At 44.1% G+C, this 26,581-nt stretch overlaps 1 protein-coding gene and 1 long non-coding RNA gene across 2 annotated transcripts in view; both read right to left on the bottom strand.

Annotated features, from left to right (window-relative positions):
- Positions 1–26,581, bottom strand: part of LOC129020610 (zinc finger protein 728) — a 99,801-nt gene that overhangs the window by 41,757 nt on the left and 31,463 nt on the right. Inside the window, exons 9-12 of the mRNA XM_063658858.1 lie at positions 24,381–24,535; positions 22,702–22,857; positions 17,883–18,001; positions 16,021–16,232 (exon numbers count right to left, since the gene is read on the bottom strand). Of these exons, the coding sequence (XP_063514928.1) occupies positions 16,021–16,191 (171 nt within the window). The 5' untranslated portion in view covers positions 16,192–16,232; positions 17,883–18,001; positions 22,702–22,857; positions 24,381–24,535. The remainder of the gene's footprint in view (positions 1–16,020; positions 16,233–17,882; positions 18,002–22,701; positions 22,858–24,380; positions 24,536–26,581) is intronic.
- On the bottom strand, positions 6,741–13,985 carry LOC129020628 (uncharacterized). The gene is made up of 3 exons (XR_008495868.2): positions 13,730–13,985; positions 10,418–10,606; positions 6,741–9,127 (listed from the first exon to the last, which is right to left on the bottom strand). It is a non-coding gene; the product is annotated as an uncharacterized LOC129020628 (long non-coding RNA).

The raw sequence follows: 26,581 nt of genomic DNA on the forward strand, positions 1-26,581 counted from the left end.
ATTACTGTGTTGAATAGAAGCGGTGAGAGTGGGCATTATTGTCTTGTTCCAGTTCTCAGAAAAAATCCTTTCCACTTTTTCCCGTTCAGTGTAATGTTGGCTGTTTATCATAGACAGCTTTTTTTTTCTTTTCTTTTTTTTTTTTTTTTTTTTTTTTTTTCAGACGGAGTCTCGCTCTGTCACCCAGGCTGGAGTGCACTGGCACGATCTCCGCTCACTACAATTTCTGCCTCCCGGACTCAAGCGATTATCCTGCCTCAGCCTCCCCAGTAGCTGGGACAACAGGCACCCACCATCATGCCTGGCTAATTTTTGTATTTTTGTACAGACCAGGTTTCACCATGTTGGCCAGGCTGATCTCAAACTCCTGACCTCAGGTGATCTGCCCACCTCAGCCTCCCAAAATGCTGAGATTACAGGCATAAGCCACCGTGCCCAGCCTGTCATAGATGGCTTTTATGACCTTACAATATGTTCCCTCTATCCCAATTTTGCTGAGGATTTTAATCGTAAAGGGATGCTGGATTTTGCCAAATGATTTTTCTGTGTATTTTGAGATAATCATATAATTTTTGGTTTTAATTCTGTTTATTTGGTGTATAACATGTATTGACTTACCTATGTTAAATCATCTCTGCATCCCTGGCATAAAACGTTCTCAATTATAGTGTACTATCTTATTAATATGCTGCTGTGTTGGGTTAGCTAGTATTTTATCGAAGATTTTTGCATTCATTAGGAACATTGGTGTGTAGTTTTCTTTTATTATGTCTTTTCCTGATCTTGGTATTAGAGTGATATTGGCTTCATAGAATGATTTAGGAAGGATTGCCTTTTTCTCTATCTTTTGGAATAGTTTCAGTAGGACTGATCCCAATTCTCTGAATGTTAGATAGAATTGAGCTATGAATCCATCTTGTCCTGGACTTTTTTTGTTGGCAGTTTTTTTTTTTCTTGAGTCTTGCTCTGTCACCCAGTCTGGAGTGTAATGGTGCAATCTTGACTCACTGCAACCTCTACCTCCTGGATTTAAGTGATTCTCCTGCCTCAGCCTCCCAAGTAGCTGGGATTACAGGCCAGCTTGTAACCTGGCTAATTTTTGTATTTTAAGTAGAGATGGGTTTTGCCATGTTGATCAGGCTGATCTCAAACCCCTGACCTCAAGTGATCCACCCACCTCGTCCTACCAAAGTGCTAGGATTACAGGCATGAGCCACTGCACCCAGCTGGCAATTTTTTATTACTAGTTTAATCTTGCTACTTGTTATTGGTCTGTTCAGAGTTTTTATTTCTTCCTGGTTTAATCTAGGAGGTTTGTATATTTTCAGGAATTTATCAAACTCCTCTAGGTTTTCTAGTTCGAGCATGTAAAGCTATTCATGGTAGCTTTGAATGATCTTTTATTTCTAATTGAGCATATTTGGACCTTCTGCTTTTCTGAGTTAATCTCACTAATAGTCTATCAATTTGGTTTATCTTTTTAAATGACTAGCTTATTGTTTTATCTTTTATATTTTTTAAATTTCAATTTTATTTAGTTCTGCTCTGATCTTTGTTATTTTTTTTTTCTGCTGGGTTTGGTTTGTTCTTGTTTCTCTTGTTCCTTGAGGTATAATCTTAGGCTGTTTATTGTGGTTTTTTGCACTTTTTGATGTATGTATTTCATACTATGAACTTTCCTCTTAGCACCACTTTTGCTGTATCCCAGCAGTTTTAATATGTTGTGTCACTATTATTCAGTTTAAAGAATTATTTAATTTCCATCTTGATTTCATTGTGGACCCAATAATCATTCAGGAGCAGTTTATGTAATTTTCATGTATTTGTATGGTTTTGAGTGTTCCTATTGGAATTGATTTCTAATTTTATTCCACTGTGGCCTAAGACAGCACTTTATAAAATTTTAATATTCTTAAATTTATTCAGGGGCTGGGCATGGTGGCTCATGCTTTAATCTCAGTACTTTGGGAGGCTAAGGCAGGCAGATAACCTGAGGTCAGAAGTTCAAAACCAGCCTGGCCAACATGGTGAAACCCCATCTCTACTAAAAATACAAAAATTAGGCACGCATGGTGGCACATGCGTGTAATCCCAGCTACTCAGAAGGCTGAGGCAGGAGAATCCCTTGAACCTGGGAGGGAGAGGTTGCTGTGAGCTAAAATTGTACCATTGCACTCCAGCCTTGGTGACAGAGTGAGGCTCTGTCACACACACACACACACACACACAAAAAATTCAGACTTGTCTTGTGACTTATCATATGGTCTATCTTGAAGAATGTTTTGTGTGCTGATGAAAAGAATGTATATTCTGCAGTTGCTGGGTGGAATATTCTGTAAGTATCTGTTAAGTCCACTTGTTCTAAGGTATAGTTTAAGCCCATTGATTTTTGTTTGTTTGTTTGACTTTCTCTCTTGATGGCCTGTCTAATGCTGTAAGTAAAGTATAAGTCTTCCACTGTTTTTGTGTTGTTGTCTATCTCATTGCATTTCTTAAGGGACAACTTAGGTGAAACAAGAAAATTTATATTTCTGAAGCGTAGAGTTAATATTTTAGGCTAAAATATATTTTTTTCTTTGAGACAGAGTCTTGCTGTGTTGCCCAAGCTGGAATGCAGTGGCATGATCTTGACTCGCTGCAACTTCTGCCTCCCAGGTTCAAGTGATTCTCCTGCCTCAGACTCTTGAGTAGCTAGGACTGTAGGTGCCCACCACCATGCATGACTAATTGTTCTGTTTTTAGTAGAAACAAAGTTTTACTATATTGGCCAGCCTGCTTTCCAACTCCTGACCTCAGGTGATCTGCCCTCCTTGGCCTCCCAAAGTGTTGGGATTATGGGTGTGAGCCACTGCACCTGGCCTTAAATGTACTGTTTATGGTTTTTTAAATATATAATATTATATGATCTGCAAACAGCAACTCTTTATTTACATGTCATCAATTTCAATGGCTTTAAACAATTTTTTTTGCCTAACTCTTCTGCTACATACTTCCAGGGTTATGTTAAAATGGAAGCATTGACAATGGGGACAATATAGTTTTGCATTGCATTGGTTTTTGTAAATTTCATTGAACGAAAACCTCTTCAAGTTTATATAAAGTGGTTACAAGAGGTAAAGATCCCATATTTATAGGATGCCCTCTTCATTTGTAATAGACAGAGGTGGTAGGTTGGTCACAAGGCTGCTTGTTCTACATAGGATTTACCTTTAGTTGGCTTGCTAAAAAAGGCTTGGGTAGTTGTAATTCCCATTTTATTATTGGACAGACTGAATATCCTTCAGGACTTTCATCTGTAGAGCAGACACTAGGGGAAGTTGTTGCAGTCAGGTCTGTATATGGTGGGGCTTACATCAGGATGTGGATGAGGATTCCTTTCACTGAGTACTAGAGAGGGTCTTCCCAGGTCACTGTGTGGGATTCTACCAAGGCGGAATTGGCCATGAAGTGTGGCTTGGAATTAGAAGTAAAACATTAAACTGTATGGCTACAAATGGGTGTCTTCCTCCAGGTCTCTGGAAGAGCAGGAGCTCTCCCAGGCTGTGGCTGGGAGGAGTTTGGAATGGTTATAGGGTAAGTTCAGAATTCTCAGTGGGAGCAAGTTGGGTTGGCTATTTTTTGGTCTGTAGCCAAGAACAGAGGTCCTGTAGTTTACCACCTTAATAGAAGCCTGTCTCCTGAAAAGAACATTCCTCAATCTTGGGCTTTAGGAGAGTTTCACGACTCCATCCCTGGATCTCAACTTACCTTTTACCTTAGAAGGAATATCTTGACAAGCCCTAGACCACTGGACCCCTAGAAATTTTACTGAGCTAGAAGGTCCCTAAATTTTAGTCAGTTTTATTTTCCATCCTCTAGAATGTAAATGTCTCATAAATAAGTCCAGTGTGTTTGCTATTTCTTGCCCATTGGATTCAATCAGCGTAACGTCATCAACGTAATGGACCACTGTAATATTTGCAAAAGCAAAAAGCTACAGAGGTCTCTTTGAATAAGATTATGACACAAAGCCAGAGAATTGATATATCCCTGAGGTAGAACAGTAAAGGTATATTGCTGACTTTGCCAGCTGAAAGCAAATTGCTTCTGGTGGGCCTTATGGACAGGAATGGAGAAAAGGGCAACTGCTAAGTCAATGTCTGCATACCAGGTATGAGGAGATGTGTTAATTTGCTCAAGCAACGAAACCATATCTGGTACAGCAGCTGCAACTGGAGTCATCACTTGGTTAAGCTTGCAATAATCCACTGTCATTCTCCAAAATCCATCTGTCTTCTGTACAGGCCAAATGAAAGAGTTGAACGGGGATGGGGTGGGAATTACCACCTCTGCATCTTTTAAGTCCGTGATGGTGGCACTAATCTCTGCAATCCCTCCATGGATGCAATATTGATTTTGGTTTACTATTTTCCTAGGTAGAGGCAGCTCTAATGGCTTCTATTTGGCTTTTCCCACCATAATAGCCCTCACCCTACTAGTCAGTGAGCCAATTTGGGAATTCTGCCATCTGCTAAGTATGTCTATGCCAACTGTGCATTCAGGCACTGGGGAAATGACCACAGAGTGAGTCTTGGGACTCACTGGACCAACTCTAAGTTGGACCTGCTCTAAATCTCTATTAAGTACCTGACCTCCACAAGCCCCTATTTTAACTGGAGGACCACAGTGATGTTTTGGGTCCCCAGGAATCAATGTCAGCTCAGAGCCAGTGTTTAGTAGTCCCCAAAATATCTAATCATTTCCCTTTCCCCAGTGCACAGTTACTCCCGTAAAAGGCCAGAGATCTACTTGGGGAAAGATGGGAGAAAGATTCACTGGATAAATTGTCCGTAGTGTAGTGGGGTCGCTCTTCAAGAGAATCCGGCCTCCCCTTTATTCAAGGGGTTCTGGGTCTGTAAACTGGCTCAAGTCTGGAAATTGACTGAGGGGCCATGATTCTCTGTTTTTATATTTCAAATTAGTCTTTTGTCCATTCAACCTAGAAGTTTTCTGCTTGTATAAATTAAGTAGGAATGCAGTAGGTTTCCTATCAATTTTACTTCTAGGAACATCGTGATGAATCAGCCAATGCCAGAACTCTACACAAGTCAGACTATTCTGATTGCCGTTTTGCCTCTGCTGTCCATTACAGTAGCTGTGCCCACCTTGCCTTTGATGGTTGAGTGCCACCACTTGGTCCCTGCCACCTCGGGATCCAATTATTCCCATTGTATTTACATTTTTTAGCTGAGTGACTGCGGTTCCCACTGTTGGATCTGACATGCAGAGAAGAGCAATTACAGGGCTCTTCAAAGACTCAGGTGCTGCCCTCACAAATCTATTTTGCAAGGCAATGGTCAAGGGTATATCTTTTGGACCTTCCCTGCTGGAATTAGTAGGTCTAAAGTGACTAATCCACTCCAGTATCACAATCTCTCTTAGCCTTTTGATCCCCCCCTCTACATTAAACCAAGGGACATCAGGCATTTCCAGCTCACTCACAGTGGGTCATCTTTTAATCCACATTTCAGCTAACCAAGCCAATAAACTATTAGAAACTTGTTTAACTCTCCAACCTGTAACATTAAATGCAGTGTTCCTATTTAGTGGGCCCTAATAAATAAATTCAGCCTGATTCAACCCTATGTTCCTTCCACAATTATCCCACACCCTTAACATTCATCCCCAAGCCTGTTCTCCAAATTTCTATTTATATAAATTAGAAAACTCAAGCCTTCTTTTTGAGTGTAGTGTGCCTCCTCATGGGGCACACTCTCAACCTCACCTCTGAAGGTCTGCTGGGACTTTACTTATATGCCTAGAAGCAAACAGGGGTGTTGAGGGTGGCTCCTGAGAAGAATCAACATTATTTTGCCTGGGAACTGCCTCAGGGAAGGCCATCACTGTTGCCTCAGGCAGTGCAAGGTTTATTTCAGACAAAGGTGGAAAGGCAGCATGGATCAGAAAGGGGATGTTGCCACTACTGGGGATGGGGAAGCTGTTTCTTCTAACAGAAAAGGTTCATCGAAGTTTGCAAACTCAGTCACCCTGGCTTCATCAGGGTCCTTCCACACATCCCCATTCCAAGTGGCAGGGTCCCATTCTTTTCCAATAAATGCCCTCACTTTAATAGTAGACACCTGGTGAGGTTGTCCATACACCTTTTGTTGCAGATCAGCCACTAGCATAATAAGAGTTTGTGTCTGTTTTTCCACAATTTCAGCTCTTTCTCTACAGGAGATGAGACTCACTCAGGGTGATCTTAGCAGATTTGAGGCTCAGTATCTGCTTCTAAAGCCAAAAGATAGAATCCGTGAGTTCATTATTTTCTATCGTCTCTCCATCCACTGAACTTAGGACAACCAGATTCATTATGTTCCTTTGTTCTCCACTATGGTCAAAGGTTGTTTTTGTTTTTGTTTTGTTTGTTTTGAGATAGAGTCTCACTCTGTCACCAAGGCTGGAGGGTGGTGTTGTGATCTCAGTTCACTGCAACCTCTGCCTCCCGGGTTCAAGCAATTCTCTGCCTCAGCCTCTGGAGTAGCTGGGATTACAGGCTCCCGCCACCACGCCCGGCTAATTTTTGTATTTTTAGTAGAGATGGGGTTTCACAATCTTGGCCAGGCTGGTCTTGAACTCCTGACCTTGTGATCCACCCGCCTCAGCCTCCCAAAGTGCTGGGATTATAGGTGTGAGCCACTGTGCCCAGCTGGTCAAAGGTATTATGTATAGAGTCACTAAACTCCTTGCCTCCCTTGAGTGATAAATCAAGAGTGTCAAATGCATTTATTTTCCATAACTTCTTAAACAGTTCATCCCAAGGGCTATCAGTGTTCTCCATACTATTAGAAGTAGAGTCTTTAGCATTTTTGGGTCTAATCATATTAAGAAGCCAACTCCAGAAACCCCAGAATCAAAAAAGAATTCCATCCTTAATATTCTGTTCCTCTAGAACCACTCCTGGTACCAAAATCTGTATTAGCCAGGGTTCTCTAGAGGGACATAATTAATGGAATATATGTATATATATATATAAAATATATATATAAAGGGGAGTTTATTAAGTATTAACTCACACAATCACAAGATCCCACAATAGACCGTCTGCAGGCTGAGAATGAAGGAGAGCCACTCCGAGTCCCAAAAATGAAGAACTTGGAATCTGATATTCAAGGGCAGGAAGCATCCAGCACAGGAGAAAGATGCAGGCTGGGAGACTAGGCCAGTCTCTCTTTTCACATTTTTCTGCTTGCTTATATTCTAGCCATGCTGGCAGCTGATTAGATTGTGCCCATCCAGATTAAGGGTGGGTCTGCCTTTTCCAGCCCACTGACTCAATTGTTAATCTCCTTTGGCAACACCCTCACAGACACACCCAGGATTAATACATTGTATCCTTCAATCCAATCTAATTGACACTCAGTATTAACCATCACACCTAGTTAAAAGAGTCAACATCTCTCCATTTGGCTGAGTCCAGGTGAAACAGTCATCACCATTTTTCTAAGCTGAATCCAGAAATGAGTCAGCGTTCCACCTATGGGCAGACTCACATATCACAGTCACAATTCCAACAGTGAATTTTTTTGATGTGTGAGATTTAGAACCTTACCAGTGGACTCTGTTTATATGTGAAGGTGACAATACTAACTGTTAGCTTTGTTTGTATATTAAAGTCACAATCTCACCTGTGTGCTGGGCCTGTGATAAAACTTTGTACTGCCAGAGGGCTTCATGTAATTTCCATTAACTGTAATAATCTTCTGTGAGTCTCATGCAGGTAGGAGACCAAGGACCCTACCAGTTTCCTCAAGCCTAGCTATAATAGTCAACATATCTTTTATTGGCCGGATCCAGGTATGAGAGTAATCAATGTGCCTGTGAGCTAACTTTATAAATAGGTCAACATCACACCTGTGGCTGGATCTACATATGACATTCCAACTGTGGACTGTGTCCATGTACAAGATTCTTGTTCATGTACAAGAGACCTAACCAGAGGTCTCTGTCCATGTGTGAGGGTGACACTCATAACTTTTGGCAGGATGAGCATACAAGATGCTTCACCCATGTGCTGGGTGTAGTTATATGTCAAAATCCCACCTGTGGAAAAGAAACAAGCTAAGAGAGTTACATATTTTAAATTCTAGACTAAAGATATGTTAAAATATGCCTTGCAGGCAGGGCTCAGGAAAGAGAGTTACATCACCTGAGTGCTGTGACTGGTGATATGTCACAATGCCTTCTATGGGCATGGCTCAGGCAGGAGTTTTACATTATTTTTGTGTTGGCTCTATGATATGTCACAATCCCCCTCCATTTGCATGACCTAGAGAAAATAGAAGAGTCACAGCACCTAAATTATGACCACAGAGATATATCACAATACCTCCTGTGGGCAGAGCCTAAGATAGAGGGTCACATCACCTGCAACCTGGACTCAGTACAATGTTTCAATCTCCCCTGAGGCCAGTGGGCCTGTGGTATGTCACAGTTCATTTTTGGGGGGTGCAGAATGCAGGCAACAGAGGAGTGTTACATCACCTAGGTAATGAGTTCAGAAGTATTTCACAATACCTACTGTGGGCAGGGCCCAGGCAGTACTGTCACATCACAGAGGTAGTGGGCTCAGTGACATCTCACAATGACTTTGTGGACAGGGCCCAGGCTAAAGATAAGAGTCACATGACCTAAGTGCTAGGCCCAGTGAAATTTCACAATACCCTCTGTGGGTAGGGCTCAAGCAAGAGAGTCACATCACAATCTCTTCTGAGATCTGGGCCCAGGCAGGGAAGTAAAATCACTCAGGTGCTAGGCAAAAGTATATGTCACAATCATACTTATGGGAAGATCTAGGGCTAAGATTCACAATTCCACACATGTCCCAGCTTCAGGTAAAAGTGTCAACACCTCCTGTGAGTGGCATCCAAGTACATGAGTCACAATATCAATGATGAACTGGATCCATGCATGAGAGTCCGTCCCAATTCCACCTGCAGACTGTGTGTTATGTTGGCTCTATATGTCACAATCCGCCTCCATTTGCATGACCTAGAGAAAGTAGAAGAGTCACAGAGCCTTCTGTGACTGGTATCAGAGTCAAAGCCTTCTAGGTGTGTTGAATCCTGGTCTTAGAGTCATCATCCACCTGTAGACAAAATCCACGTAAAATAATTATAATCCCAACTTTCAACTGCGTCCGAGTGTGAGATTCAGAAGCTCAACAGTTTTCTGTACCCATGCAGGAGGATGACAATTTTTACTGTGGGCTGGAAGTGCATATGAGGATTAAAATCTCAGCTTGTTCTGGGTCCTTTTATGACACTCTCTGTACCACCCGAGGGCTTTACATTGTTTGGGTGAGAGTCACCATCCCCTGTGAGACATTAGTGCTGGTATAAATTCATGATCTTGCCTGTTGCCCTAAGCTTAGGTATGAGAGTCAACATCTCTCCTATTGTCTGGGTCCAGGTATGAAAGTCATTGCTGTGCCTCTTAGTTGGGTTTTATGAGTCACCCTCCCACCTGTGGCTGGATCCACACATGATATTACAAATTCCAACTGTGGACTGTATCTGTAAGTGAGATTCAGGACTTCACAAGTAGGTTCTGTCCATATGTGTGGGGGACAATTCTTACTCTTTGCTGGGTGTGCATTTGAGAGTCACAATCTCAAATTTTGCTGAGTTATGTAATGACACTTTTTGTACAACTTGCAGGCATTATACAATATTAGTGAGTGTAGTAATCCTCTGTGACGTTTATACAAGTAGAAAACCCAAAACCTCACCTGTTACCCTAAGCCTAGGTACAAGCATCAACATATCTTCTGTTGGCTGGGTTTATTGTGCTAGTGAATTGGGTTCAGAAATTTGCCACCATCCAACCAGTGGAATAGGTTCATGTGTGAGGTTCAGGACCTCACCAGTAAGCTTGGCCTATGTGTGAGGGTGGCAATTCAAACAGTTGGCTAGGTGTGTATAGGACAGTCACAATCTCACCTGTGTGCTCAGTCTTGTAATGACACTCTGTATTGCCCAAAAGCTTTATACAATATGTGTTGAGTGTCATAATCTTCTGTTACCTTCCTACAAGTAAAAGACCTAGACCCCTAAGCCTACCTACCAGAGTCAACATCTCTCTTATTGGTTGGGCCCATGTTTGAAAGTCATCACCATTTCTGTGTGCTGAATCCAGAAAAGAGTCACCACCCCACTTCTGGCAAGATATACGTATGACAGTCACAATTCCAGCTGTTGACTGCATTCACTCATGAGACTCAGGACCTCAACATTGGTCTTTGTCCATGTGTTATAGTGACAATAGTAACTGTTGTCTGGGATTGCATACAAGAATAAAAATTTCATCTGTGTGCTGGACCACGTTATATTTCACAATCTTATCTGTGGGAAAGGCTAAAAAATGAGAGTAAAATCACCTGAATTCTTCACCTGCAATATGTCTCAATCTCCCCTATGGGCAAGGCCCAGGCTGGAGAATCAGATCACTTGCATGTAGGGCCCAGTGACATATTATATTTTCTCTAGGCACAGCCCGGGCAGGAGAGTCACAACATTTGGGTGCTGGGCTCAGAGATATGCCACAATCCCTTTTTGGGGCATGTCTCCTGCAACAGAGAAGAGGCACATTATGTAGAAAATTGGTTCAGAGATTTGTCACAATGTCCCCTTTTGGTGGTGCACAGGCAGGTGAGGAGAGTCACATCACCCAGATAATGGGCCTAGCAATATATCACAATGCCCCCTGATGGAAGGGCAAAGAAAAGAAAGTCACAAAACCTAGGTGAGAAAATCTGACATAGGTCACAATGCATGTTATGAGTAGGGATCATGGAAAAGAGGAGAGTCATATAACCTAGGGGCTGCACCCAGATATATGTCATAATCATCCCAGTGGGCAGGGCCTAAGCATGAGAGGAGAGTCACATCACATAAATGCTAGGCCTAGCGATATGTCACAATGCCCACTGTGTACAGGTCCCAGAATAAAGTAAAGAATCACATCATCTACATGTTGGGACCAAAGATATGTATCAATGACACCTGTCGGCAGGGGCCAGGCAGAAGACCCACAGCACCTGTGTGCTGGACCCTGTGATAAGTTACTATTTATCTGTTGGCATGGCCCAGTCAGAAGAGGCAAATCAAACCACCTGGGTGCTGGGCCCAGTGATATGTCACAATGTCTTCCATAGGCAAAACCCAGGTAACAGAGGAGACTCACATCAAATAGTTGATGGACCCGGAGATATTTCACAATGCCCTCTGTGAGCAAGGGCCAGGCAAGAGACTCACATCACCTTTGTGCTGTGCCACTATCTTTTGTGTGAGCAGAACATAGGAAAAAGAGAAGCGTTGGCCGGCGCAGTGGCTCATGCCTGTAATCTCAGCACTTTGGGAGGCTGAGGAGGGTGAATCACCTGAGATCAGGAGTTTGAGACCAGCCTGACCAACAAGGTGAAGCCCCGTCTCTACTAAAAATACAAAATACACCAAGTGTGGTGGCAGGCGCCTGTAGTCCCAGCTGCTCAGGGGGCTGAGATAGAAGAATTGCTTGAACCCAGGAGGCAGATATTGCAGTGAGCTGAGATCGTGCCACTGCACTCCAGCCTGGATGATGGAGAAAGACTCCATCTCAAAAAAAAAAAAAAAAAAAGAGAGAAGCATCACATCAGCAGAGTGCTGAGCCCAGATATGTCCCAATCCCCCTGTGAGCAGAATCCATGCAGAAGAAGAGAGTCAACATACATGGACGATGGGCACAGAGATATTTCATAATGTCCACTGTAGGAAGGGCACAGGAAGAAGTGTAACATCACTCGAGTGTTGGACAGTGCAATATGTCAAAATAACCAGTGTGGTTAGGGCACGGGCAGAAATCACATAACCTGGGTGCAGGGCCTGACAGTGCATCACAATGCCCTCTATGGGCAGAACCAAGGCAGGAGAACAGGTCACATCAGCTAAGTGCTTGGCCAAGTGATACGTCATAATCCCTACTGGGGGCTGGACCAAGGCTGGGAAGTCAAATCACTCAGATTCTGGGCAGAAGCATACATCAGAATCACACCTGCAGGAAGATCCTGAAATGAAATTAACAATCCTACACATGTCTCAGTTTCAGGTATAAGAGTCAACACCTTCTGTAGGTTTGGTTTAAGTACCTGAGTCACAGTTTCAACAATGGGCTGGATTTGTACACAAAAGACCCAATCCCTCCTGAAGATTGTGTCCCCTTATTGAAGCCACAGCCTCACAGCTGTGGGGAATCTTGGTCTGGGAGTAACCAACCAACCTATGGATCAGATCCACATGTGAGGGTTAATTATTCAACTTCCCATTGCCTCTGGGTGGGAGATTCAGAGCCTTAACAGTGGGCTGTGCTCATGTGAAAGGATGACAATATTTGCTATTGGCTACCTGTGCATAAGAGTGTCAAAATATTACCTGTGTGCTGGGTGCTGTAAGGACACTCTCTGTACCATTCAAGGGCTGTATATGCTATGCATGAGAGTCAGAATTTGCTCTGAGACCTCCATGCTAGTATGAACCCATGATTGTCACCCGTGGCCCTAAGCTCATGTATGAGACTCAACATCTCTTTAATTGACTTCATCCAGATAGGAGATTCCTCAACTGCCTAAGAGATGGTTTTAGAAATGAGTCACCATCTCAATTGTGGTTGGATGTTTACACATGACAGTCACAATTCCAACTGTAAACTGCATCCATATATGAAGTTCAAGACCTCACAAGTACACTGTGTTCTTGCGTGAATGCAATAATCCTAATCATTGGTGGGGTGTGCACACAAGATAAAGAATTTCACCTGTGTGCTGGGCCCTGTGAAGACACTCTCTGTATCACCTGAGGGCTTTATACAGTATGTGAGGGAGTGGAAATAATCTATGACCTTCCTACCAAAAGGAGACCCAGGATCTTACCCATTTCTCTAAGCTTAGCTACAAGAGACAGTATCTCTCCTGGTGACTGCTATGAGAGTCATTATTGCATCTGTCAGCCAGGCCAAGATGTATGTTACAATCCCATTTGTCAGTAGAGAGTGAGTAGGATGGTCACATCACCTGAGTGCTGGGAAAGGGTCATGTCACAATCATTTTTGAGGCCACGGACCAGTGATAAAACAAACATCACCTCAGTGCTAGGCCAAGGGATATATTCCACTGTTTTCTGTGGGCAAGGTTCAGGCAAAACAAACTCATCACCTTGTTGCTGGGCCCAGTGATATGTCACAATTTTCCCTGAGGTCAAAGTGGAGGCTAAAAACAAGGGTCATATCTCTTAGGTCATGATGCAGAGATACATCACAAGGCCTCCTGTGGGCAGGCCACAGGTAGAAATTGCCAATTTCCTAGGTGTTGGAGCCCACGATATGTCAAAATGCACAATGTATGCAGGGCCCAGGCAGGAGAGAAGAGTCACATAACTTAGGTACTGAGCCTAGCAATACATCCCAATTTCTTCTTGGACAGAGCCCAAGAGATAGAAGAGTCTTATTACCCAGGTGTTGGGTCTAGCTATGTGTCAAAATATTCCCTGAAGGGAGAGATAAGGGAGGAGTGTAACCTCATCTAGATGAGAAGCCCAGAGATGTTGCCAATTCTGTGTAAGGCTCAGGAATAAGAGAAGAGTCAGGTAACCTAGAAACTAGGCTAGATTATATGTTGCAATTACCCATGTGGGGAAGGTTCTCATGAGAAGAGACTCACATCATGTAGCTGCTGAGCTAAACGATGCATCACAATTCCCACTGTGTACTGGTCCCAGAAAGAAGAGGAGAGTCCCATCATCTAGGTGATGGGCCCAGAAATATGGCATATGGATCCTGTGGGCAAGCAACAGGCAGAAATATCTCAGCATGTCTGTAGTAGGCCCGGTATTAAGTTACTCTCCCTTCTATGGGCATGATCCAGGCAGAAGAAGTCACATCACCTAGGTGCTGGGCCCAGAGATATATCACAATATCTTTTGTGGGAAAAGACAAGGTAAAAGAAGAGACTCACATCAAATAGTTGATGGGTCTAGAGATATGTTACAATCTTTCTGTGGGCAGAGTCTAGGCAGGAGACTCAGTCACTGTGGTCCTGGGCACAGCACTATGTAAGAATGCTTTATTTTGGAAGAGCCAAGGCAGAAGAATATCACTTGTCTATTAGCCTAGCGACATGTCACAACATCCCCTGCAAATCAAACCTTGAAAGAAGAGTAGAGTAACGTCAGCTAGGTGCTGGTCCCAATTATTTTCAAAATCCTTCTTTTGGGCAGGAATTGGTAGAAGAGGATTATCAAAACACAAAGTTGATTGGTGCATAGATATGTCACAAAAACCTTGTAGGCAGGGCCAGGCAGGAGAGTTACATCACCTGGGTATTGGACTCAGCAACATGTCAAAATGGCCCATATGGGCAGGGCACAGGCAGGGGAGTCACATAACCTGAATGTGGTGCCAAGTGATATGTGACAGTGCTGCCTATGGGCAGCATGAAGGCAGAAGAGACTCATATCACCTGGGTGCAAGGCCAAGCAATACATCACAATGCTCCCTTTTGGCAACTCTATGGCAGAAGTATGCAGCTGCATCACCTAATTGTTGGTTTTGGTGAAATTTTATAATTTCAGCTGTGGGCTGGGCCCAGGGAGTAGAGTTAAATCACTCAGGTGATGGGCAGAATCTATGTCACAATCACATCTGCAGGAATATCCAGGTATGTGATTAACAATTCCATATATGTCTAGGTTCTAGGTGTAAGATTCAATAGCAGGCCAGGCACGGTGGCTCATGCCTGTAATCCCAGCACTTTGGGAGGCCAAGGCAGACAGATCACCTGAGGTCAAGATTTTGACCTCAGATGGCCAACGAGGTGAAACTCCGTCTCTACTAAAAATACAAAAATTTGCCAGGTGTGGTGCCAGGTGTCTGTAATCCCAGCTACTCTACTCAGGAGGCTGAGGCAGGAGAATTGCTTGCAACCAGGAGGTGGAGGTTGCAGTGAGCCAAAATCATGCCACTACACTCCAGCCTGGGAAAAAAGAGTCAGGCTCCATCTAAAAAAAAAAAAAAAAAAAAAAAAAATTCAGTAGCTCATGTATGTTGGACCTAAGTAAAGGAGTCACAATCTAAGTGATAGAGTAATCTGTCCATGAGACCCTTAATCCTCCTGTGACCTGTATCTCCTTAGTGAAGTCACAGCCTCAGACTTGTGTTGAATCTGAGACTCACCATCCCACCTGTGAATGGGATCCAGGCATGAGAGTCAACTTTCCAACTTTCGACTGCCTTCGAGTCTGAGATTCAGAAGCTCAATCATTGGCTGTTTTCACGAGACAGAATAACAATCTTTACTGTTGACTGGGTGTGCATATGAGTGGCACAATCTCACCTGTGTGCTGGGCTCTGTTGGAACACTTTCTGCACCACCTGAGGGCTTTATACAGTGTGCATAAAAGTCACAGTCTGCTCTGAGACCTTTCTGCTTTTATAGACCCATGGTCATACCTGTGACCCTAAGTTCAGGTGTAAGCATAGTTGGCAGGGTTCAAATTAGAGAGTCCTCACTCTCTAGTCAGCAGGGTCTACATTGGAGAGTCTTCACCTGCCTACGCACTGGATTTATTAATGAGTCACCACCTTAATTGTAGCCAAATGTTAATATATGACAGTAACAATTCCAACTTTGAACCGTATCCACCTGTAAGATTCAGGACCTCAACAGTTGGCTTTTGCCATGTGTGAGGTCGACAGTCATAACAGTTGGCAGTTTGTGCATTGCAGAAACAATCTCACCTGTGTGTTAAGCCCTGTGGAGACTCTCTTTGTGCCACCCAAAAGTTTATAGAACACACTAAAGATTGGTAATTCATTATGACATTCATAAAAAAAGGAGGCCCAGGATCTTGTTTCCTAAGCCACACTACAAGAGACACTATCTCCCCTGTTGGCTGATTCCAGGTATCATCATAGCACCTATGAGTTGGGCCAAGATATTTGTCACAATCTCACCTGTAAGTAGAAAATGAGCAGAAGAGTCACATCACCTGGATGCTGTATGAGGGATGTCACAATATTTCCTGGAAGCAGGGCACAGGCAGAAGAGTCACATAATCTGGTGGCTGAGCCCAGGGATATTTCACAATGCTCCCTGTGGGAAAAGACTTGCCAGAAAAGACACATCACCTGGTAACTGGGCCCAGCGATATGTCACAATCTTCTCTCTGTGCAGGATGCAGGCAGAAAAAGAGTCACATCACTCAGGCCATAGATGCAGACATATGTCACAAGGCCATCTATGGGCAGGGCTTATTCAGTAGCCTCTGATCCAATCCTGTAGGTGTTGGGTCCAGGGACATGTCACAATACCAAAAATATGCATGGCTCAGCAGAAGAAAAGATTTACATCATCTAGGTGCTGGATCCAATGATATGTCACAATCTTCTTTTTTGGCATGGCTCAGGAAGAAGTAGAGAGTCACATCACCTAGGTGTTGGACCAAGCCATATGTCAAAATACACAATAAATGCAGGGCCCATGCAAAAGAGGAGAGTCAGATCTGTTAGGTGTGGAACAGTGGTACATCACAATTTCTCCTTTGTCAGAGCCACATCACCTAGATGGCTGGTCCAGTAATATGTCACAATTACCTTGAGAGGTGAGCCCAGGCAAGAGAGCCACATTATTTAGGTGAGAACCCCACAGATGTGTCACTATTTTCCCTGTGAATAGGGCTCAGGAAGAAAAGGATAGTCACATCATTTAAATGATGGGCCCAGAGATGGATTACAATGGCTCCTGGGTACAAAAACCAGGCAGAAGAATTACATCACCTGTGTGCTTGGCCCAGGGATAAGTCACTTTCCCTTTTGTGGGCATGGCTTCAGCAGGAGAGAAGAGTCACATCACTAAGGTTCTGGTTCCAGAAATATGTCACAATCTCTCTTATTGACAAAGTATGCGTAGGAGAGGAGGGTCAAATGAAGCAGTTGATGGGCCCAGAGACATGGCACAATGCCCCCCCCAGTAGGCAGAGTACAAGCAGGTACCTCCCAATTCTTTAGATGTTGTGGCCAGGGACATGTCACAATACTTAAAAAATGCAGGACCCAGGCAATAAAACAAAGTCACATCACCTAGGTGCTAGGTTCAGTGATATGTCACAATTCCTAATTCAAGAGTAGAGATAAAAAGATTCACATAACCAAGGTGTTAAATGTAAAGATATATCATAATATTCCTGTGGGCAGAGACCATTCAGGAGAGTCACACTACCTTAATGTTGGACCTGGGCATATGTCACAATACACAGCATATCCAGGGTTCAAGCAGGGAAGAAAAATCACATCGTCTAGTTGCTGGGTTTGATAATATGTCACAGTCACCTGTTTTTGTAGAACCCAGACAGAAAAGAAGAGTCACATCTCCTACTTGACAGATGCAGAGATAAGCCAAAAGGCTCCTTATGGCCAGGACCCAGGCAGGAGGCTCTTACACCCTAGGTGTTTATCTTAGACATACGTCACAGTACCAAATATACACAGGGCCCAGGCAAACAAGGAGAGTCATAACACCTTGGTGTTAAGTTTAGTGATACGTTACAATCCCCACTTTTGGCAGGGCCGGGACACACACACACACACAAAGTCACATCACCTAGGCAGTATAAAAAAAGATATGTCATAATATCCTCGTAGGCAGGGTCCTTTCAGAAGAGTCTCATCACTTAGGTTTTAGACTCAGTTATTTGTCACAATACACAATTTATGCAAGACTCAGTCAAAAGAGGAAAGTCACGTAACCTAGGTGCTGGGTCCAGTGATACATTACAATCTCTCCTTGGGTAGAGTCCAAGCACTAGAAAAGACATTACCTGGGTACTTGGTCCAGGAATATGTCACAATACCTCCTGAGGAAAGAGTCCAAGAAGTGGAGTCACATCACCTAATCACGGGGTCCAAAGATATTTCCCAGTGCTCCTTGCAGGTAGAGCTGAGGATAAGCAAAAGAGTCACATAACCTAGGGGCTGGGCCCAGCTGTATGTCACAACTACCCCGGGTGGCAAGTCTCTGGTATGAAAGGAGAATCACATCACATAGATACTGGGCCAAGCAATATGTCACAATCCTCACTGTAGGAAGGTCCCAGGAAAAGGGACGAGTCACATTATCTGGGTGATGGGCACAGGAACATATCACAATTACCCTAGGCTTAAGTGTTACTGTCATGCGCGTCCACGTGAAGAGACCACCAAACAGGCTTTGTGTGAGCAATAAAGCTTTTTAACCATCTGGGTGCAAGCGGGCTGAGTCTGAAAAAAGAGTCAGCGAAGGGAGATAGGGGTGGGGCCATTTTATAGGATTTGGGTGGGTAGTGAAAAATTACAGTCAAAGGGGGTTTTTCTCTTGCAGGCAGAGGAGGGGGTCACAAGGTGCTCAGTGGGGGAGGTTCTGAGCCAGGAGAAGGAATTTCACAATGTTAATCGTTCAGTTAAGGTGGGGCAGGAACAAATCATAATGGTGGAATGTCATCAGTTAAGGCAGGAACCAGCAATTTTCACTTCTTTTGTGATTCTTCACTTGCTTCAGGCCATCCGGATGTATTCGTGCAGGTCACAGGGGATATCATGGCTTAGCTTGGGCTCAGAGGCCTGACAGTTACATCACCTGTGTGTGAGGCCCAGTGATAAGCCACTCTTCCTTTTGTGCACAGGGTCCAAGCAAAAGATGAAAAGTCACATCACCGAGGTGCTGGGCTTACAGAATTGTCTCAATCTCTTCTATAGTCAAAGCCAATTTAAAGACATAAATCATATTAGCTGCTCTGCCTAGGGAGCAACCTTTTTTTGTTTCTTTACTTCTCTAATAAACTTGGTTTCACTTTACTGAATGGACTCACCTTTACTTCTTTCTTTCTTGCATGAGATCCAAGAACTCTTTCTTGGGGTGTGAATCAAAAGCCCTTTCCAGAACAGCTTTTTGGCAAACTATAAAGGGACTATACTGGGGAGAAATCTGACCCAAAGGAAATAACTACAGCACCAATTAGCCCACTTTGGGTAACTAGTGGGGTACATTTTTTTCACGCACGTCCATGTGAAGAGACCACCAAACAGGCTTTGTGTGAGCAATGAAGCTTTTTAATCACCTGGGTGCAGGTGGGCTGAGTCTGAAAAGAGAGTCAGTGAAGGGAGATAGGGGTGGGGCCATTTTATAGGATTTGGGTAGGTAGTGGAAAATTACAGTCAAAGGGGTTTGTTCTCTGGTTGGCAGAGGTGGGGGTCACAAGGTGCTCAGTGGGGGAGCTTTTGAGCCAGGATGAGCCAGGAGAAAGAATTTCACAAGGTAATGTCATCAGTTAAGGCAGGAACTGGCCATTTTCACTTCTTTTGTGATTCTTCACTTGCTTCAGGCCATCTGGATGAATACGTGCAGGCTTGGGCTCAGAGCCCTGACATTTATTAATATTTTCTTATATTAATAAGAAAAATAAATAGTGTTGAAGTGTTGGGGCGGTGAAAATTTTTGGGAATGGTATGGAGAGATAATGGGTGATATTTCTCAGGGCTGCTTTGAGCAGGATTAGGGGCAGCGTGGCAACCTAGAGTGTGAGAGATTAAGCTGAAGGAAGATTTTGTGGTAAGGGGTGATATTGTGGGGTTGTTAGAAGGAGCATTTGTAATATAGAATGATTGGTGATGGCCTGGATGTGGTTTTGTATGAATTGAAAAACTAAACAGAAGACACAAAGTCTGAATAAGAGAAGGAGAAAAACAGGTATTAAAGGACTAAGAATTGGGAGGACCCAGGACATCCAATTAGAAAGTGTCCAAGGGGGTTCAGCATAATTACTCACTTTGTTGGCAAGTTTTTGGGCTCTATCCTTGACAGAGTCCTCCTTTTTAAGTCAGAGGCTGAGTTTGGTGAGGTGTGTTTTTAAAAGACTATTAGTCTGTTCTACCTTTCCTGAAGATTGAGGACGGTAGGGAGTATGAAGTTTCCACTGAATACCAAGAGCCTGAAAAACTGCTTAGGTGATTTGACTAATAAAGGCTGGTCCATTATTGGACTATATAGAGGTGGGAAAGCCAAACCAAGGAATTATGTCTTACAGAAGGGAAGAAATGACCACAGTGGCCTTTTCAGACCCTGTGGGAAAGGCCTCTATGCATCCAGTGAAAGTGTCTACCCAGACCAAGAGGTATTTTAGTTTCCTGACTTGGGGCATGTAAGTAAAGTCAATTTGCCAGTCCTGGGCAGGGGCAAATCCCTGAGCCTGATATGAGGGAAGGGAGGGGGCCTGAAAAATCCCTGAGGAGTAGTAGAATAGCAGATGGAATACTGAGACTTGATTTCCTTGAGGACAGATTTCCACGATGGAAAGGAAATGAGAGGTTCTAAGAGATGGGCTAGTGGCTTGTAACCTACATGGAAGAGGTTATGAAATGATGACAGAATAGAATAGGCCTGTGAGGCTGGAAGGACATATTTTCCTTGGTCTAAGAACCATTTGCCTTGTGTGGGAAGAGATTCATAGATGGAAGTTTCAGTGAGGGAGTAGGTGGGAGTGACTGATGAGAAGAAGAAAAACTGGCCATGAGGGACAGAAGTTGGAATGCTAGCTGCTTCTTTAGCTACCTCAGCAGTATAAGCATTGTCCTGAGCTATGAGATCTGACATCTTCTGATGGCCCTTGCAGTGAATGACTCCAGCTTCCTTTGGAAGTAAAGCAGCCTTGAGAAGAGTTTTTATTAAAGAGGCATTAATGATGGAGGACCCTTCATAGTGAGGAAACCTTTTTCAGCCCATATAACAGCAGGGTGGTGCAGGATATGGAAGGCATATTTAGAGTCAGTATAAATATTCATGCATCATCCCTTTGCGAGAGTGAGGGCTCAAGTTAAGGCAATGAGTTCAGCTTGCAGAGAGCTAGTGGAGGAGGGCAGAGTGGTAGCCTCAATGATAGATGTGGAAGATACTATAGCATAGCCTGCCTTTGCTGGTGAGTGGTGATTAGGCCTGGAGATTAGGTTTATCGATTGCCATAGATAAACCAAGTGTGATTAGAGTGAGGAACAAGAAAGAAGGAAATATGGGGAAATGGAGTGAATGTCAGGTGGATCAGAGAGATATAGTCATGGGGGTCAAGTGTGGTATCCGGAATAATGTGGGAGGCTGAATTGAAGTCTGGGCCAGGAACAGTGGTAATTGTGGGAGGTTCAACAAAGAGTGAGTATAGCTGAAGGAGCTGGGGAGCAGAAAGTATATGTGTCAGCTGTGAGGAAGAAAATAGATTTTGGAAGTTATGATAACTGTAGAGAGTGAGTTGAGCATAGTTTGTGATTTTGAGGGCCTCTAAAAGTATTAAAGCAGTGGCAGCTGCTGCACACAGACATGAGGGCTAGGCTAAAACAGTAAGGTCAATTTGTTTGGACAGAAAGGCTACAGGGCACAGTCCCAGCTCTTCTGTAAGAACTCTGACCACACAGCCCTGCACTTCAGCTGTGTGTAATGAAAAGTGAGTGATGAGTTAGGGAGAGCTAGTGTGGGAGCTGTTTTTTAAGGAATGGAAAGGGGAGTGGGGAAAGGATTTAGGATCTATAGGGTAAGCTATGTTTGCTTTTGTGAGTTTATATAATGGTTTAGTCAGGATGCTAAAACTAGGTATCCAAAGGCAGAAGTACCTAACCATGCCTAGGAAGGAAAGGAGTTGTTTCATAGAAGGGGTTGGGGTTTGGGAGATTGGCTGGACATGATTAGCAGGGAGAGCTTGTGTGTTTTCATGAAGAATTATGCCGAGATAGGTAACAGATGAGGAATAAATTTGGGCTTGACTGAAGTAATGGAGGCTGTCCATGAAGCCTTGCAGCAGTACAGCCCAGGTAATTTGCTGAGCCTGATGGGTGTCATGGTCAGTCCAAATGAAAGTGAAGAGAGGCTGGGATGAAGGGTGCAAAGGAATAGTTAAGAAAGCATGTTTGAGATCCAGAACAGAATAATGGGTTGTGAAGGGGTTGTGGAGGGAGGTATTGAGGATAGGAGAGTATATGGGTTTGGCTCCACAGGGTGGATAGGCAAAACAATTTGGTTGATAAGCTGCAGATCCTGAACTAACTTGTAAGACTTGCCTGGTTTTTGGACAGGTAGAATAGGGAAATTGTAAGGAGAGTTTATGGGCTTTAAAAGACCATGCTGTAACAGGTGAGTGATAACAGGCTTTAATCCTTTTAAAGAGTACTGTGGGATGGGATATTGGCATTGAGCGGGGTAGGGGTGGTTAGGTTTTAATGGGATGATAAGGGGTGCATGATCGGTTGCCAAGGAGGGAGTAGAGGTGTCCTATACTTGTGGATTAAGGTGAGGAGAAACAAGGGGAGGATGCAAAGGAGGCTTTGAACTGGGGAAAAGGGTGGCAATGAGGTGTGGCTGTAGCCTAGGAATAGTCAGGGAAGAAAATAATTTAGTTAAAATGCCTAGACTTGATAAGGGAACAGGGCAGGTGGGGATAACTAAAAAGGAGTGCATAAAAGAATATTGTCCAAGTTGGCACCAGAGTTGGGGAGTTTTAAGAGGTTTAGAAGCCTGGCTGTCAATACCCACAACAGTTATGGAGGCAAGGGAAACAGGCCCTTGAAAAGAAGGTAATATGGAGTGGGTAGCCTCCATATTGATTAAGAAGGGGACCGACTTACCCTCCACTGTAAGAGTTACCCAAAGTGTCTGTGATGGTCCAGGAGGCTTCCGAGGCAATCAGGCAGCATCAGTCTTCAGCCGCTAAGCCGAGAAGATATGGGAAGGAGTCAGTCAGAGCCTTGGGCCAATTGGACAGTCCAATTTCCAGTGGGGTCCTGCACAGATGGAACATGGCTTAGGAGGAATCCTGGGCTGTGGGCGTTCCTTGGCCCAGTGGCCAGATTTCCAGCACTTGAAGTAAGATCCTGGGGGAGGAGGTCCTGAAGGAATGCCTGACCGCTGTGGCTTAGGCGTTTTGAGGTTCTTGTGTGCTGGATATGTGGCTGGGGTTTCCCTCACAGAAGAGGCAAGTAATTCCAACTCTTCTCTATTATTGTACACCTTGAAGGTAAGGTTAATTAAGTCCTGTTGCGGGGTTTGAGGGCCAGAATTTAATTTTTGGAGTTTTATTTAATGTTGGGAGCAGATTGGGTAATAAAATGCATATTGAGAATAAGATGGCCTTCTGACCTTTCAGGGTCTAGGGCTGTAAAGCATCTAAGGGTTGTTGCCAAACGGGCCATGAACTGGGCTGGGTTTTTATATTTGATGAAAAAGAGCCTAAACGCTAACTGATTTGGGAGAGGTTGGATAAAGAAAAAGGAGCATTAACCTTGACTATGCCTTTAGCTCCAGCAACCTCTTTAAGAGGAAATTGCTGGGCAGGTGGGGGAGGGCTAGTCACTAAACAAAACTGTAAGCCAGACCGGGTATGAGGAGGGGAGGTGATAAAAGGATTATAGGGGTGGGGAGCAGAGGCTGAGGAAGAATTGGGACCGGGCTCAGCCTGGCAAGGAGCAGCCTGGGGAGGAGAGGACAGATGGGTCCGTAGAAAAGGATTCAAAAGACTCAGTGATGCTTGGGGTTGGGACTGAAGGGACAGGTGGGAGGGAAGGAAGGAGGATTTGGGATGAGTCACATTGGGAACGGAGACTAGGGAGGGGCCGATGTGTAAAAGAATGCCTGGACGTCAGGCATCTCAGATCATTTGCCCATTTTTCGACAAAAATCATCCAGGTCTTATAAAATGGAGAAATCAAAAGTGCCATTTTCTGACTATTTAGAACCATTATCGAGTTTGTATTGGGGCCAAGCAGTGTTGCAGAAGAAAATAAGACGCTTAGGTTTTAGGTCACGCGAGAATTGAAGAGGTTTTAAGTTTTTGAGAACACAGGATAAGGGAGAGGAAGGAGGAGTGGAGGGTGGAAGGTTGCCCATAGTGAAGGAGGGAAGCCCAGAAAAAAGGGAGGGTAGCGACACGGAGAAGGGGTGGGTAGTGAGCAGCCCTGGGCTGCAATGTGGGTGAGCAGCCAAAGCAGGCATCCCCACAATTGACTTGCCACTAAGGAAATCTGGGCGAATGACCAAGGCAGGCATCTCCGTGGTGATCAGACACCAATGGAGTGTGGGTGAATAATCAGGCAGGCATCCCAGCAGTGATTAAACACCAAGGGAAGACTGTCTTCCCGAGTCTGTGACCGGCGCCGGAGTTTTGGGTCCACAGATAAAAGTGTCTCCTTTGTCTCTACTAGAGAGGAAAAAACTGGAATTGGAAGGACAGGGAGATTGAAGGGTAGCAAGACAGGGAGATTGAAGGGTAGCAAGAGAGGCTGGAGAAGAGAGTGAAAAGACCGCTTACCTGATTTGAAATTGGTGAGATGTTCCTTGGGCTGGTTGGTCTGAGGACCAGAGGTCGTAGGTGGATCTCCTTATGGAGTGAGAGTGAGGACAGGGGACCGGTCTCCCAAAGGAGTCCTCCTATCCTGGGTCTTCGGCACCAAATGTCATGTGCATCTGTGTAAAGAGACCAGCAAACAGGCTTTGTGTGAGCAACAAGGCTGTTTATTTCACCTGGGAGCAGGCGGGCTGAGTCCAAAAAGAGAGTCAGTGAAGGGAGATAGGGGTGGGGCTATTTTATAGGATTTGGGTAGGTAGTGGAAAATTACAGTCAAAGGGGGTTATTCTCTGGCAGTCAGGGGTGGGGGTCACAAGGTGCTCAATGGGGGAGGTTCTGAGCCAGGAGAAGGAATTTCACAAGGTAATGTCATCAGTTAAGGCAGGAACAGGCCATTTTCACTTCTTTTGTGATTCTTCACTTGCTTCAGGCCATCTGGATATATACGTGCAGGTCACAGGGGATATGATGGCTTAACTTGGGCTCAGAGGCCTGACAAAAATCAAAAAAAAAAAATACTTCAGTCAACTGAGAAAAAACCTTTTTCCAACAAAACAACATCCAAGAAAGAAAAACATTAAGGCCTTTTTTTTTTTTTTTTTTTTTGAGACAGAGTCTCACTGTGTCACCCAGGCTGGAGTGCAGTGGCACAATCTTGGCTCACTGCAACCTCTGCCTCCTGGATTCAAGCAATTCTCCTATCTCAGCCTCCTGAGTAGCTGAGACTACAGGTGCATGCTACCACACCCGGCTAATTTTTGTATTTTTAATAGAGACAGGGTTTCACCATATTGGTCAGGCTGGTCTCAAACTCCTGACCTCAGGTGATACATCCGCAAGGCCTTTTAAATATACTTATAACTTGGATGTCCACTTTTAATTAAGCTGATCACTCTTTAAGAAAATTCTTTTATTACTTATAAGTATAAAATATTACTTATAAGTATAAAATATTACTTATACTTATAAGTATAAAAATCCCTTATTACTTAACTTTAGCCATGCCAAGCAGCCATTATTTCTGGCTTCCAAATTTTATTAAAGGTTCAGAGAAAGGAGAATCGAAGGCAGTTCATAAAGGAAAAAAGAATTAGCAAAATGCAAAAGTCACAGAGACATCAAACCAGAAAGAACTCACTTTCTAAGCCAGGATTAAACCCCAGACAACCATTGTAATATCGCAAAGGCTAGAACAAAACATTACCACTGTCAGGCCTCTGAGCCCAAGCTAAGCCATCATATCCCCTGTGACCTGTACATATACATCCAGATGGCCTGAAGCAAGTGAAGAATCACAAAAGAAATGAAAATGGCCAGTTCCTGCCTTAACTGATGACATTACCTTGTGAAATTCCTTCTCCTGGCTCAGAAGCTCCCTCACTGAGCACTTTGTGACCCCCGCCCCTGCCCGCCAGAGAACAACCCCCTTTGACTGTAATTTTCCACTACCTACCCAAATCCTATAAAACGGCCTCACACCTACCTCCCTTGACTGACTCTCCTTTCGGACTCAGCCCGCTTGCACCCAGGTGATTAAAGCACTTTATTGCTCACACAAAGCCTGTTTGGTGGTCTCTTCACACAGATGTGAGTGACAGCCATGTGGTGATGGGTCTTGCTCCCAAAGACTTAAAACCAGATGGAGGCCTCCAGCAAAGTTTGCTACAGACCATACAGCGCACAAAGCACACCAGATTGGCTACAGCTTAAGATCAGCCTCACAGATTTTTTCTCACAATAAAAACTCTACAGAAGATATAAACAGTGATGTTCATCATTCCTGGATCAACAGAATGTCCTCCAAAGAGAAAAAAAAGAAAACACGCTTAAAAGTCAACTACTGGCTGTGTGTGTGGCTCATGCCTGTAATCCCAGCACTTTGGGAGGCCAAGGTGGGTGGCTCACCTGAGGTCAGGAGTTTGAGACCAGCCTGGCCAACATGGCGAAACCCTGTCTGTACTAAAAATACAGAAATTAGCCAGGCGTGGTGACGCACGCCTGTATCCCAGCTACTCATGGAGGCTGAGGCAGGACTCGGGGAGCAGAGGTTGCGGTGAGCCGAGATTGCACCACTGCACTCCAGCCTAGGTGACATAAGTGAAACTCTATCTCAAAAAAAAAAAGAAAAGTCAACCCTGACAAGGTAGAAAAAAAAGAAAAGATGC

The sequence above is a fragment of the Pongo pygmaeus genome, chromosome 20 (genome assembly GCF_028885625.2).
Source record: "Pongo pygmaeus isolate AG05252 chromosome 20, NHGRI_mPonPyg2-v2.0_pri, whole genome shotgun sequence".
In the NCBI taxonomy this organism is placed as follows: Eukaryota; Metazoa; Chordata; class Mammalia; order Primates; family Hominidae; genus Pongo; species Pongo pygmaeus.